Here is a 15612-nt window from a genome sequence, read left to right on the forward strand (position 1 = left end):
TTAGTCCCAGATCAGTTCTGTTCAGTAGCGCCATTGGCGGGTTTGCGGCGAAACAAGGAACTACAAAACAGCCTTGAAATGTATTATATATATTCGAGTAGGCCTCCTCAATGAATTGTACTCTAATACAAATAATATTAACATGAATAATAATACAACTGTACCCTAACAGTGCAGTATAGAGCACACGTGACCCTGTATGAGGATTATACATAAAATACAGCCGGTCCGGCCAAATATTTATGACATTTTACTCCACAAAAGTATACATATTCAGGGACAGAACCTTTATATACAGTCTATGGACAGAACACCTTTTATTTCGCATCTGGAAATATATATTTTAGGGGATTTTCGCGCCCTGACCGGTGCCTATATAATAGAGGCTGGTGTCACCCAGCTTCAGTAGGAGCCTGCACCTGTTGACGGCTCATTAGTCACAGACTGTTTGTTGCGTATCGAGAAGAAGTATTGTGTTTGCTGATGTTTCCCTCGTCTGGTCTTTTTGCTGATATAAACTGTCCATTCTCAAAACGTGGGCTTTGTGAGCGACCTCACTGTTTGTATAAACATGCCACGGAACTGCGGGATAAGTTTGGTGCCAAGTCTGCCAACTATAAATCATCGATAGTTGATTTTGCAGGTCAGTGGTTTAAGCTAATGTTATCCTAGCAACATGTGCAGGTGTGCATTAGCCCGTTGTCTTTGTCTGTTGCGTTTTTACAATTGCAAAGTAATTGAACTGTAAAGTGGGTTGAATAATGATGTGCTTTTAAAGGTTTAAACTAGTAACTTTTAAAGATGACTCAACTTAATTGTGTAATGTTAATTACGTTCCTAAAATAAGGGTTAGAAATGTACTTGAACACTTTAAGAGCAGTGGCCACTCTTGTTCCCTGTATTTTTATTTGTAAATGTTATCGATTTTCGCACATTTATCTTTAACTCTGAAAGAGCTCTATATTATTTACCAACATGTCAACAATGCTAATTGTTGACATGTTGGTGCTAAGTCCTATTTCATTTCCCTTTTGTACAGGAGTTCAAAATGGCTATGCAGTGAATGATGAGACCAAAGATGACTGCCTCCAAGAGCTGGAGAGGATCAACAAGGAGATTGAAACTGTAAGGCATGAGGTAGAGCAGGAGCAAAAGCGACTGTCACGCTACCAGACCGTACAGGCAGACAGCAAAAACACTGCTACTCTTTCCACGCCTGAGTCTGCAGGTAAACTTAAAGGTAAAGGTACCTGTGGGCGGTCTTCATACACAACCTTTACAAAAACGTACTCCCGAGAACGGAAGTACGTAGTTGACAATTCAAAACCAAGGACTGATTTGGAGTATGACCCTCTGTCCAACTTTTCTGCTGGCATACGGTCCTACAGCTCAGCAGGTAAAGAGCAACAAGGGAAAAGTGGACAAGGTTTGAAAAGGGCAAGAAGTGCTGTTCCTTGTGACCAAAATAAACCAGTTTTATGTCAGCCAGAGCCTTCCTGCTCGCCTTCCCCAGAGCCCCTTGATGACTGTAATGAAGACAGCGTCCTGATTATCGATATTCCTCCCTCGCCTGACAAAAAAAGAGTTAGAGCTCAACAATCTGGTGATTCTGTTGCTGGCAAATACCTCAAGGAAGAAGCAGACAAATTGGAGGTTAAAAAAACACATATTTTACTTCTAAACACTGAGGCGTGCAAAGTAACATCTCAACCCGCATCAAAGATAAAAGGAAATAGACTTTCTAGTAACTGCGTAGCTGAAAACACGAAAAGTCGTATTAATGTTTATGAGAACAAAGAATGTGAAAATATACCAGTTGATGTGAGTGTGGTTCAGTTAACTGGCTTTCCAGAAGACCTGCGATGTGAAACTCAGGAAATGACTCACTTTCAGGCTGCAGAAGAAGTATTTGAGAAAATTACTGGACCTGCAAGTCCTGCCAACTTATACCAGCAAGTTAACGACTGGAACAATCTGGTGTTTGAAAAGGAAGAAAACCCATTTCAGTTTGAATTTCCTCAGTGTGAGCTCCCCAATTTTGCTGATAAAATGATTCTACTGCAGTCGCATAATTTTCCACCAAATAATTCATTTTTTTATAACGCTCCAGATGCTAATTCAGGCTCTCTGTGTACGCAACAAACCAAGCAAGCCCAGGCAGCAGCAGCAGCAGCAGCAGCAGAGCAGCCTGTTCAGAATAGGGTTAGTTATCAGCCAGGACAGATGCAGGGTCAAGCTGCTGCATCTGAAAACTACCTGGAGCCAGCAGAGCCCACTTCAGACCATGGCAACGGTCAAGCTTGGTATGAGTCATCAGCATCAAATATGATCACTGGAGCTGAATCGGCATCCCCATCCAATGAACAGCTTTTGGTGAAAGAAAAGACTGTGGGGGCAATACTCATTAGTTCTGGCTCTGACGATGAACTGAACTATTCGGATATGGAGCTGTCGGACAGTGACCCAATGGAGGAATGTTACAGGATCTTCATGGAGGCCAACGAGAATAATGGAAATGAGGAGCAGCCCGATGTATCTGTATGTATGCTGTGATCACTCCAGAACCAAGAAGAAGAAATGTCTCCCACAGTATAAAACTATTTTTCCGTCACCCTGTCATTTTTAGGTTGGAGCTATGGAAGAAGAGAAGACGAAGTTAGATGTCAAACAACAAGCATTGCCAGGAAAGAAGAGGCTGGCTCATGAAGCCAAACGTATAGAGGTACTTGCGCATGCCATGGCTGATGTTGGGGGAGGCACTCCTGAACTGGAGGGGAATGCTAACAAAAGCTAAAAATATGAACTTTAACAAAATGGTATAAGATTCAGCAAACATTTTATATTATAATATATTATTTTTGTCATAGGCTCATTTCTATCTCAAACAAGTATTCTGGAAATTATAAACGTTTACCATATGAAAATTAAGATATCATTTATGTAAATTCCATATTACTGATCAAACAAATCAAGATATCCGCACAATATTTTTGAATGGCCATTACCCCTTTTGACATAACAAACATATATGTGTAGCATAATCTTTTGATTCACCTTTGTTCAGCAGCCAGCGAGTAAGAGCAGACCTCAACCCCAGGTGCTGGTTCCCCTGCGTGGGCCTGCGGTGTCAGGATTTGCCTCCCAGCCCTCCATCACCCCTGAGATCCAGCAGGTACAGCAGAGAGCCTCCATGCTGACGGCTTCAGTTAAAGGTGTTCAGCCTCTGGTTCACTCCAACTCTCAGAGGAGGCTAGAGACCCAGGTTGCACCTTTGCATTCAATTCAAACACCTGAAAGCCTGCAGCCTGTTCCTGTGCAAAATGGTAAGTATCATCAGCTGTGGAGGACGGGTTTGATTACGTTTTTTTCTTTTTAATGTTGAAAGATTACCATTTAAACGTCAACATCAGATGGTTTCCATATAAAAAAAGTTAAATAAAATGTAGTGAAAACTATTCACTTAATTTCTAAAGTTGAAGCCTTTTAAATGTTATTACTCCTGTGCTTTTATTGTCAGTGGGCATGTTAGAATATATATGCTTTTCCAGCCACCTGTTTTTCCAGGTTTCTTCATTGTTTCTCACTGTTGGAAGTCCCATTAGTCCACTTTAAAGGATGTCTTGTTGTGCCCTTCGGCAATCGTTTTCAGACTAGAGAATTGGCGCCACCTACTGCTTATCTTAATGATGCAATTCCTAATGATCACATAATGTTAGCTGATGGAAACAAGCATTCATTCACATTTGCTTTAACTGATTTCGCCGACATTGGGTTTAGATGAGATGGAACTACATTTATCCCCGTAGGGAAATTCAGGCGTTTATATCAGCAACAGTGACTGATTTAAATGAAAGCCTTGCAATAGACATTTTACCAGTATAAAATCTTGAGAAATGCTATTTCACTACTGTATGAAGATCAAGCAGTATTTAATTTCTGGGTTTCTTTGTGCAAAATCTTGAGTAAAATGGTTATCCTGTTAAAGCAGCTTTGCCCAGTGCATAACATCTGCATGTGTTTTTGTGTCATTAAAACAGCTTACATGAACTACATATCTTTGGGAACGGCTTTGATCGGAGTGGGCAACAACTTGCACTTGATCCTCCCAGAAGGCACCTTTCCTCTGCCTGTCACTTCCAGTTCCAGCCAAGTTACTTCAGTGCTAACCCCAATCAGTCATTTGCCTACAAGCTATGGCGCTGTAAGACCAATGTACCATCTACCTGCAGTAACCCCCATGCAAAGATACCGCACAACAGCACCTGTGCTCATCCCTGCGCCGGCACGTAAACCTTCACTGACCTCTGCCTTTGCAGCAACACTTTCAAGTCCAGCCGCTTCCACTACCTCTCAAACTGCTGTCCATGCTGGCCTTAAGGTGATGTATGCAAAGCAGCATTTGTTGGGTCTGAACTGAAGAATTGAAATAAACTTGTCTTATGTCAGTTGGCCACGTTTCATCTTTTAAATATACTATAATGAATTTATCCTTTTAAGCTGGTGCCTACTAAACGTAAGATGAAGCAGCAGTGCGAGACGGTCAAAGTTCCCCATGACACCCGACAACGTTATGTCAACTTGTTCACAGAGGAGTTCCTCAAGACAACAGCCAATGTTAATGATGCCTTTGAAAAGGTGAGCTTGTGCCTCCATATGTCAAATTCACTTAAGCAGTTTACATTTAATTTCTATCCCTTTTGTGGGTTATAGGCACTTGCTGAAGAGAAGGCTGTGTATAATCGCAGTATGAACAAACTCAAATATATGAGTGTTGCTGTAAATGCACTGAAGAAGCTGAAGAACCAAGTTGCCGTTGCTGATAAAGGTGAGCATTCCTGCGAACCCATTTATAACCCTGAAACCGTCGTTAAATGTCAAAGCTATATTTTAGTTATATTTAAACCCTTTTTTTTTCTGGTGCAGATGAAAAGGAAGTTAACAGCCAAAAATCCAAAGGCAACATTCCCCTTAATCTGAAGTTTAAAGGAAACGGTAAGAATGCTTTTTATTATTTAATTGCATTTTTCAAATATTTCGACAGCTTCTCAGAGAATTTATTTTTCATGCAGATGATACGGCATTGTATGAGAGTTTGAAGGAATATGTTTTGTCTGAGGAAACGCTGGTTGAGAGCAACTTTCCTGTCCAGCACCCAGAGAAACATGGCTGTGCTGTTCTTTTTGCTGACAACAAGAAAGGCCACGCAGACCGTAAGTGAAATCAAAGCACAACTTGATACTATTCTCATATTGTATCACTAGAGGGCACAAGATACCTGTGCGGTATTTGCCATGAGGGGTTATTTGCTCTGCACACTTTACTCTACTGATGTGTTTTTTCGGTTGTGTTTGTTAAAGCCCTCAAGAGGATCTGCTGCCGATGTGGTGCTACATACTCTGTGAGCCAAACGGGCAAGCACATTCGCAAGGAGGAGTGCAACTACCACTATGGGAAAGGAGTTACAAAGAAAGGTGAGTTTACTGTAGTTTAATGCCCTGAAAAACATTGTAAATGTTACTTTACAGGTTACACCAACAGATGATTGTACACACTTTGATGTCACTAGTGCCAGGTGGAGTTGAGACGCGCTACAGCTGTTGTGAGGGAGTCATGGGAGCACCTGGATGTCAGGTGTTTAAGGTAAGAAAAAGTGGACTGGGAGATTATTCCATAACTTGATACCCCGTAAAACATCCCAAAATGAATTGGCACGTAATTGTCTGACATGTTTTTTTTTGTCTTCAACAGCTGCATGTCCATGACTTCATCAGCATGGATGGGTTTGTGTCGACCGTCCCCAGATGTCCCTCAGATACGAGCTGTCCTGGGGTCTACTCCTTGGATTGTGAAATGGTAATCGGCTTTTTTTTTTTAAATCTCCATTTGATTACCAAAGACATTTGTGGACTTTTTACAATAGCAATATGACCACAGAAATTCTTACAAAAAATGTAAATGAACATGTTTCTTGTTTTGCTGTTTGAATGTATAGCTGGCATTGAGTCAGTATTGGGGGGGAAAAAAAACAATGTATGTTGTGTTCATTTTTCTCCTCAGTGTTATACCATTCATGGCCTGGAGCTGTCCAGAGTGACTGTAGTCAACTGTAATCTGCAAGTTGTCTATGATGCCTTCGTCAGACCTGATTATGAAGTCATTGACTATAACACCAGGTAATGTTAAAAGATACTTGGCTTTTGTTTTCTTACCTTTTTTTTCTATAGGCTCAAACACATTCTGGTTAACCAATTTAAAATCTGTTGTAAAACTAATATGGAAACTGGCAAGAACCAATCCAACTGGTTCTTAAATGAGCAAATATATATACATATGCAGTTAAAGCAAATGGTCTTACCATGGAGACTGGACATTATACATTTTAAAAAGATGCAAGGTCTAATCATCATTGAACGATGAGGTTCAACTACTGTTCAATGTATTGTAATTGGAAAAGAATAGTACAACTGTATTGTGTTTTATATTTAATTGGCAACCTCAAATAGAAGCCTGTCTGACACTTTACTTGTAAAGGTTTTCAGGCATCAGTGAAGAAGATCTTAAAGGGAACCACACCTCTCTCAGAGAGGTGCAGGAGACCTTATTGAGCTTCATCAGCACAGACACCATTCTTATTGGACACGGCCTGGAAACAGACCACTATGCCTTGAAGGTGACTTCTATAACTTTGTTCCAACATTATTGGTCTTCTTTGGCACGTAATCTTCCATAACATGTCGTATTTGTAATCCTGACTAACCAGTGAAGTCCATGATTTTTGAAACAAAGCTGAAACTAAGCAAAGCCAGTAATATTCATTAAGATCACATGCTATGCTCCAAGCAATTTCCCTTCAAAGAGCCCTTTTAATGTCACTTCATAGTATCCCTTTGATTATTTCATGCTGTGATATATTCATTTCACTGCCATGCCACATTTTCAAAGCATGATGTTCAAAGGCCAATAGTGCATTTTGAATGGCAAATTAGTGTTTGGATTATTGCTAACCTGAATGTAGAGGTTGTTTTTTTTATTTTTTATAAAGAGTTACCTTTTATGAGAAATATTCAAACTCTGAATATACTGTTACCGCTTAAGGGAAAGTCTCATTAATCATGTCTGACCAGCTGCACCAGAAAAACCAGAGGAAGTGTGGCCACAAGTTGGAACAGGTTTATACTGTATATTCAATAACTTATAGTTAGCATTCAACATTATATTACTCTTAGGTCAAAGGTCTGAAAGTCAGTTAATTTTTCATCAGGTATACTATTTGTTTCAACTATTATACAACTGGTTTGACTTTGAATCTCCATCAGTGGAACAAAGAGTCTAGACCCAGTAATAAAAGCCTCAGATATTTTCCTTTTTGCTGTAGTTGCTCCATGGGATGGTGGTAGACACATCAGTGGTCTTCCCACATCGTCTGGGCCCGCCTCACAAGCTGACACTCAACAAACTCACCGCTGATTACCTCAGGAGAATCATCCAAGAGAGTGGTGGGTCATCATGGATAACCACAGCCACCACACAAATCACTGTTTTGTCTACTCAATTAAAATTTGACCTCTTTTTTTTTTTTTTAAATATGGGAAAAAAAGGTAATATAAATAAAGATCGGCAAATGATGATGGGGAATAGAACATTTGAGCGTAAAGAATATCAAAATGTGTAATTGCAAAAGTTTCATGTTTTTAAATGGCTAATGCGTGTGTTGGTAATATGTACGTTTATTAAAATACGTTGTGTTCATGTTTCTCCCAGTTTGTGGCCATGACACTGCAGATGATGCTGCTGCCTGCATGGAGCTTATGTTATGGAGGGTCAAAGAAGATGGAAGATTCAAAAAATGATGGAAATAAACCATGATAATTGCCACACTTTTCATACATGAATAATAAAACGCTTGCTGTCATGCAAGTATGTCACATCTATTTTGTTCTAAAAACATTGGAGGGCTGTTTCTGTTATTTGTTTACATCACTTGATTTATGTTAGTTACAGTATTTTCTGTATGTTAAATTTTCCTTTGCAGCCCATGTATCCATGCCTGTATACATAATTGTGAAATCCTGTAGGATGGGGTGTCATCAATATTTTCCAAGTAAAGGCACATAATGAAATCAATTTGTGTGATATTTTTTTTTTAAAGAAGCTCTCAATCGCCAATGGGTATTCACCATTTAATATCTAATTGGCCTCAGGTGTGCTATTACAAATAAGAGCACACCTGCATGTAATTAAAGTAATTACTAGTAATTTAAATACATGGTATTTGTCTATGTGAAGGCTAAGATTGTATTGATTTGTTACAGACTATGTTGACTTGAATTCATTGAAATGTACAGATCAACACATGGCACATAGGAGTTTCATTACTATGCTTAAAACTGATTTGAATTGTTTTACTCTTTTCAATATATTGCTTTAATTTCTGATGTCTTAATTATTCTTCTTAAGCCACAAATAAATCCATTGTGGAACATAAAAAGATACTAGTGAACCCATGTTTATGCCATGACCCTTTCCTTTTTTACGAGCTACATTTCAATTCAGTCGTTTACTCAGCCTTCCTCTTTGTCTTTCCCTTTCTGCCATAGCACCTCCGGAAGCAGTGACTGCAGGTGTTGATGAAGAGGAGTATGAGAAACAGAACAATGGCGAGGAGCAAGGCCAAGACATCCAGGGTGTGATACTGGTACCAGGTGAGTTCATGGGCCTGGACCCTCAGGTGCTTTGCTCCTTTGTTTCTCATGGTGAACTCGATCCAGAACACCGCCTCATCCCGAGGACTCATTGGTCTGTCGTGGAAGATACTGGACAGCCTCATGGCATTCTCCTTGTACCTGTGAGTGTGGACATAAATAGGTTAAATCGTCATTCTTAATTTCTATGGCATACATGTTTATAAGGATAAAAGGGATAATGATTTTAGTTATATGTATTTTAAGTCAGGAGTCTAATTTGCCCTCAGTCTGGCCGCTCCCTTGGTAACATTATCCCTTGAAAAACCCTAGCAGGAACTATTGCTTACACTGCTCCCATGGTCACAGGGACACAGAAAACCGTCCACCAGGTTAAGAGGCCAATTCTTTGTGGGGACATTGTAATAGCTCTAATAACTCACTGAAATAGACCAAGTGCAGATAAGAAAAGTAACTTACGATTTATCATTGATTACAGTATTGAATGCATCTCTAAGTTCTTCAGTCTTCATGAAGTTTAAGTCTGCGATTATGGCAGCTCCTTTAGCTTTCATATGGACCATGTTGTCTGGCTGGTCAGCGAACTGGGGGAGGCCCACCATGGGAACACCGTGGTAGATGGCCTCATAAATCCCATTTGGGTGATGAAAGCTCTGGTCTTGGGGTGACCTGATAGGGTACCAAAAAAATCATGAATAATTATGTACTCCTTCAGACAAGAATTGGTGTTTATGCACATCTTTTTACTCCTCTATGTTGACTAATTCACACATATGAACATTGGGCTTGTAAGTAGAAGCTGGCTCTATAAAACCCATAGATTTTTATATAACTGCAGAAAACAATACTGGAACAAAAGTGCCAAACATGTTAAACTCATGGTGGCGTTAGAGAAAAAGTCAGGGGGATAACAAAAATGATTAGAATAAGCTGCCAGATGGATTTGAAATCGAGCTCGTGATAATGTGCTATCCCTGGTCTCTAAATTGATGAGGAAAGACCTGAAACAAAGTTGTACTTGCCCAGCAGGTCATTCTGAGGGATCCAGTTGTATATTCTGGTGTTGGCGCCCAGAGTTGCTGGTTTTTCTCCACTGTATCTCCACAAGACCTAAAAACCATAGTAGAACACTTAAACCCAGTGCTGATTCAATGTCCTAATATATGGCATATTAATGAATACCAAAATAATAACTTTTCATATGTGTGTGTATATATATATATATATTTCTTTTTATTCAAACCTCAGTAGTATTTTATTTGGAATATAGGTAATCCTGGGTGATTAACTTGGTTTTTAAGATACTCATTCCAATCAGATTTTGTACAATCATTTATTTTTAAAAATATATTGCCTTGGTTATTTTTATGTTGATAACCTGTATTTGTAGAGTTTTGATGCAGATTAGTACAGTGTATCTGGTCAAGAGAAATAGAGAGACACTTTAGATTAAGCAGTGCTCATTTATTGACATTAATGCCACTAATTATGTCTAGATATGTTTGGAAATTGCAGTTTAACATTTAAAATCAACACATCTCCATAAGACTAACACTGTATTTTGCATCAATTAAGTCTTGTTGCACTTAAATGTTTTCCTTGTCTTGCATAACTCCCCATACTCAGCACTTTTTAAACATTTCAACCTTTTGCAATGTATTTTTTATAGGATCATCACCTATTAATCCAGTTTCCAATAGCGACTTAACATTTTTCGTTGGAGGTTAAGATCAGTTAAAAACTATTAAATCCACCAAATAAAACCTTTAAAACTTTGTTGAGCATATTGCAAGAATAACTTTTACAATAAACATTGTTGTGACAAAAGTTCAACATTGGGCTTGGGGTCATTCTAATCAGCTCCAGTACAGTAGAGATTGTCCCCTGACCTTTTGTGGGATCTGAGCGAGTGCTGAGGCGACCATGTTTCCCTTCTCTGTAGTAATGTTCTTGATGAATGATCCCAAAGTGAAGACCACAATGCAAGCATCTCCAGAACTCTGCACAAACTCCTCCATATCCTGCAAAAAGAAAAAAATGTCTTGATGCAAACCAACCAGCTCCGTCTTTTCTCAGCATTGTAATGGTCAATTCTCTAAATTGCTTTAGTCATCAATTACCTCTGGTAAAGGTTTAGCCGGTCTGCAGTGGATTCCACCAACAAATATGAAGTTAGGGAGGAAAGGACGAGGGAAATCAAAATCCCAGTAGGTTCGCATCAACCAGATATCTGCTCTACCCATTGTCTCACAGGCACTGGTGGGTATTCCTGTCACAATGCAAAAGTTATGGATACAGCCACCCATTGAAAAGTATCCCCCATAAATAAGATGCGAAAGCTAATCATCAAGTTGTTGACCCTAGGATTGGATAGTAATGCAATAAATCCAGTGCTATTAGATACACTTCCTGTGGTCCCAGAGCCTGGGAGTTTTCTTTGCTCATAGGGGAATGTTGGTTATTTCTAAAGTAAAGTGTACAGTCCAGGGGCCTCATTTATAAACTGTGCGTACGCTCAAAAGATGGCGTACGGCAGTCTCTACGCAATGTTTGCGATTTATAAAAAACAAACTTGACGGGAAAATGTGCGGTCCTCCACGCAAACGCTGACCCATCCGTATGTACTACGCACAAAAACGGGAGAGACGAGAAACTGCGACACCGTTGGCAGAAGGAAGAATGGAGAGAAATATGTGGAAATAATACCATAAATAGAATGTTACCTCTCATGTGTCATATATGAAGAATTAATTTTCACAAATTGATTAAAGCCAATCTTAAAGTGATTAAACAAATGCCTGTTTGAGACTCCTCATTGCACACAAACATAATTTGGAGAAATGAATAAATACGGAAATGTTATAGATATGAGCATGGTTTTATATACTATCATGTTTAATCATGTGTTATGCCGTTCGCCAATACTTGATAAGTCGCTTGTAAAACACAGGAGGTATGGAAGCTAAGAACACCATATGTGGTAAATTGTACAGCTAATATAACACAACACATACGTTTTATTTCCTTTAACTGGTGGATATAGAGTTGCTCCCAGACCTGGGGCCTCATTTATAAAGCTTTGTGTAAGATTCACGTGGGAAGGTGGCGTACGTAGCACAAAGCAAGTAAATACGCACACAAATATTCCGATTTATAAAACACTGTGCACGCACGTCCTACCAGTGGCGTAACAAGGTTGTGATTGGCCCCGGTGCAAATATTGTTTTGGGCCCCCCCCATCGCCCCAAACATAGGCGCAAGGCAAGCTGATGCACTCACACACACACAGACATACACAACCACTCAGAAGCACCACATGTAGGCTATCAACAACAGCCTGCCCTGGCCTCAGACCACCACAGCCTGACAACGATACAGCGAACTAAGAAGAGGATTAAACCTGTTTCCTTGATGTTTGTCTCTGGGGAATGGGCCGGTAGGCTTACATAGACCGGTTGCTATAATATAGCTATTCATCTTGGCGTCGGGGTTCTCAATAGCGCCATAGAGTCCCCTATCGGTTGACGCCCTTGGGGGAACTGTTGGAGCACCGCCGGGCACAGCCAAATCCAGCCTCTCCTCCTGGCTGGCTGGAGAAGAAGGTTGCACAGCCACGGCCACGGATACAGCTTCCCTTGTGGAGCTAGATGGCAATGGTGGTGAGCTATCGTTAGCCTCCGGCTCCGGCTGCCGCTGCACGTCAACATTGCTAACATTAGCGCTCGATTTCGAGGACGATGTATGACAAAAAAAACGGTCTAATTTTGTCAGTTTAGCTGCTACATCTCCTTGTTCTCTCTTGTCCTTTATCTTTAGAGCGCCGCTCTTGTGCTTTGGTTTGCTGTACATTATAAATGCAAGCTTTTACATTTTTTATAATGCTGCCGAACTGGCTGCTGCTAGCTACAGTACAGTACAGGTTGATTTAAACGGTTCGCTCGTCACGCAAGGTATCACATGACATGAAAGGGAGCAAGGTCATTGGACAGACAAATTACAAATTCATTTAGGTTGCTTGGTTACTTTGAAGACTGCGTGAACTGGTCAATGCCATTGGGGCCCGAAAAAAATAATATTAAAAAAATATATATATACATTTATTTATTTTTTGCATGGGCCCTTGCCAGCTCGGGGCCCCGGTGCGTTGCACCGGCTGCACCGTCAATAGTTACGCCACAGCGTCCTACGCCGGTTTTCCTTTATAAATCACTATCAACTCGAAATGCGGCGCAGCTTTTGTGGGCTTCACGTAACGCCCATGTTTGCCTATAAATAGTCAAATAAATGCTCCGTATTAATATTCATTCAAACTGACTGCATGAAGAAGATCGCAGGAAATGCCGAAAGAACAGCAAAAAAAGACATTTCACACCGTGGCAGATTTTGGTTCTTTTGGGAAGGTGGAGACAAATCATATTGTTTGGTGGATGCCGTTTGGATCAGAGTAGCAGCATGAAGGTCGGATCGTCACCAAAATAAATAAATAAGTGGTCCGAAAAAAGTTAATGACAAAATACACATAACCTTCCTCAGGCTGTGTGTCAATGTGTTTGTGCCGGGGACAGGAGACGCCCCCTTGATGAGAAACTGTAAGAAATGATCGCGGATCCCTCTGGAATGGAGTCATGACGACTGGATCTGAATTTCTTCTTTTTTATTTCGTGGTTTGTGTTCCAGCTGTCAATCAGCTGTGCACAGCGTCTCCACTGCACCCTGTGTGTCTCAACCCCCAGCAGCAACTCTATCCACCAGTTAAATTAAATAAAACAAATGTGTTTTATATCAGCTGTATAATTTAACAAATATATGGTGTTCTTAGTTTCCATACCTCCTGTGTTTTATGAGCGACTTATTAAGTCTTGGCAAATGGCACAACACATGATTGAACATGATGGTATATAAAACAATGCTTGTATCTATACAACCTATACAAAATGCAAAACGGCCTCAGTTTAGACGTAATTCTGACCTTCTGCTTACCGCATAATTTATGAGAATACATTTAATAACATTAAGACAACATATTTTAGGTGGTTGTGAATAACATCCGTATTTATTTATTTCTCCAAGTTATGTTTTTGTGTGCACTGAGGAATTTCAAACAGGCGTTTGTTTAATCATTTTAAGATTGGCTTTAATATATTTTTGCAAATTAATTCTTCATATATGATACATGTTAGGACCCTGGGTCGTTAGGTCATTTGTGGGTGCATTTTTCCCTCCTCGTGTGTGTGTGTGTGTGTGTGTGTGTGTGTGTGTGTGTGTGTGTGTGTGTGTGTGTGTGTGTGTGTGTGTGTGTGTGTGTGTGTGTGTGTGTGTGTGTGTGTGTGTGTGTGTGTGTGTGTGTGTGTGTGTGTGTGTGTGTGTGTGTGTGTGTGTGTGTGTGTGTGTGTGTGTGTGTGTGTGTGTGTGTGTGTGTGTGTGTGTGTGTGTGAGCAGGCCGTTAGCTGATTAGCTACCTCCTGCATGCTGATTGGTCCACCTAAGGAGACGGGAGCATATTAAGCTACAGCCGTGCAGTTCCTCGACCGCTCTCGCTGACTCCACTTCTCCTACTCCCAGCGCGGCGCTTTTTGATATTTTGTTCTATGGTGTTGTGAGCGCACTTTGGTATCGTTTGTCCTTCTCCTCTGGCTGCGGGCCAGTGTCACGTTACCTGTCTTTGCAAGACAGTTTATGTTCTCAGGAGTGCAAACCCTTTTGTTTTCTTTTCCCTTTTGGATCAATCGTTTTCTCATGTTTAAGGTAGTGTAGGTACAGTAAGAAGCCTGTATATTTATTTTCTCGGTTAGGTAAGATTTTGATTTGTAAGGTTTGTTTCTTTTTTGTTGGTTTTGCTACTCCTGTTTTTGTACATATTTGGTAAATAAATTTACCAAACGCTTTCTCTGACTCGGTGTCCGTGTTCTTGGGAGTGGGGAGAGTGCACATTTTGTGCTGCGCCTAGGTTCCCCTAGACCTGGGCGTAACATAATTGGGGACTCGTCCGTCCGGTCCTTCCGTTTTTTTTCTTTTCGTCGTGTCGGGTAAGCATTGCTATCTATATATTTTTTTTCTTGTACATTATGGATCTCTGGTTGACAGTTTTTCTGTTTGAAATTTAAAATGGAAAGTAAATTGGAGTTGTTTACTACAGAACCTTCCATTCAGAGTTTAGATGACTGCACAAGAACAGATTTGGTGTTAATTGCCCAGTCTTATGATGTATTTGTGCCTATAAATACCAAAAAGCAGGAATTAAAAGAACTCCTGTGTGAAAAACTAATCAAGAGGGGTGTGTTTGAGAACTCGCACAGGTGAAGTGGATGATCTGGCAGGTTTTTCCACCCCACTCCAAGGCCTGCCTTCCCAAGCTAGGATGTCTGTAGAGAAGCTACAGCTGACTCTGCGCATCAGGGACGTAGAGCTAAGACACAAGGAGTTGGAGGTGGAAGCCATGCACCAAAGGGTAAAAGTTCTGGAGATAGAGCGGGGAGTCGCTCTACCATCCAGTCCAACATCTACCCATAGATCACGCACAAATCCCGATGATAGTTTTGATGTGAGTAGGCACATTACATTAGTCCCCCCTTTCAGAGAGTCAGAGGTAGACACGTACTTTAGTGCTTTTGAACGCATCGCTGTTATGCAGCAGTGTCCAAAGAGAGTGTGTCCTCTGTTGTTGAATTGCAAATTGGTGGGTAAAGCTCAGGAAGTCTGTAATGCCCTGACTATTGAGGAGAGCCTCGACTATGATATAGTAAAAACCACAGTCCTTCGAGCGTATGAATTGGTACCGGAGGCATACAGACAAAAATGTAGGAATGGTAAGAAAAATGTCAACCAGACCTATGTAGAGTTTGCAAGAGGAAAAGGTGGCCTTTTTGATAGGTGGTGTCAAGCCAGCAAAGTCACATCCATAGAGGACATG

At 40.5% G+C, this 15612-nt stretch overlaps 1 protein-coding gene and 1 pseudogene across 4 annotated transcripts in view; one reads left to right on the top strand and one right to left on the bottom strand.

The window, feature by feature from the left end:
- Positions 1-396: 396 nt before the first annotated feature.
- Positions 397-14587, top strand: LOC307042992 (uncharacterized protein). 3 transcript variants are annotated; one of them, XR_013809253.1, is made up of 18 exons: positions 397-643; positions 1040-2538; positions 2627-2722; positions 3065-3323; positions 4038-4378; positions 4498-4635; positions 4711-4825; positions 4924-4992; positions 5070-5210; positions 5358-5471; positions 5567-5640; positions 5749-5853; positions 6058-6173; positions 6532-6670; positions 7376-7496; positions 7762-7917; positions 8598-8702; positions 14142-14587. XR_013809253.1 is itself a non-coding variant. In XM_079687162.1 (16 exons), exons 1-16 carry the CDS (start codon positions 484-486, stop codon positions 7848-7850), a joined length of 3576 nt encoding a protein of 1191 aa, XP_079543288.1. In that variant the 5' UTR covers positions 397-483; the 3' UTR covers positions 7851-8309. The 3 variants fall into 3 exon arrangements, 2 of the variants coding, with proteins under 2 accessions (XP_079543288.1, XP_079543289.1); XM_079687162.1 differs by lacking the exons at positions 8598-8702; positions 14142-14587 and having other exon boundaries at positions 7762-8309; XM_079687163.1 differs by lacking the exons at positions 8598-8702; positions 14142-14587 and having other exon boundaries at positions 3068-3323; positions 7762-8309.
- The window catches only part of LOC307044557 (UDP-glucuronosyltransferase 2A2-like), a 13809-nt pseudogene continuing 6754 nt past the window's right edge, over positions 8558-15612 (bottom strand). Inside the window, exons 7-11 of the transcript XR_013810675.1 lie at positions 10823-11041; positions 10592-10723; positions 9725-9812; positions 9162-9371; positions 8558-8843 (exon numbers count right to left, since the gene is read on the bottom strand). The product of XR_013810675.1 is annotated as a UDP-glucuronosyltransferase 2A2-like (transcript). The remainder of the gene's footprint in view (positions 8844-9161; positions 9372-9724; positions 9813-10591; positions 10724-10822; positions 11042-15612) is intronic.

Source organism: Notothenia rossii (assembly GCF_949606895.1).
Source record: "Notothenia rossii genome assembly, chromosome: 6".
Taxonomy (NCBI): Eukaryota; Metazoa; Chordata; class Actinopteri; order Perciformes; family Nototheniidae; genus Notothenia; species Notothenia rossii.

What these genes read in the sequence shown, in the direction of transcription:
- LOC307042992 (XM_079687162.1), top strand. Translation starts at nt 484, where the DNA reads ATGTTTCCCTCGTCTGGTCTTTTTGCTGATATAAACTGTCCATTCTCA. An exon ending in GCCTGTTCCTGTGCAAAATG is followed by an intron (nt 3,324 to 4,037) that starts GTAAGTATCATC and finishes TCATTAAAACAG; the next exon opens with CTTACATGAACTACATATCT. An exon ending in GAGAATCATCCAAGAGAGTG is followed by an intron (nt 7,497 to 7,761) that starts GTGGGTCATCAT and finishes TGTTTCTCCCAG; the next exon opens with TTTGTGGCCATGACACTGCA.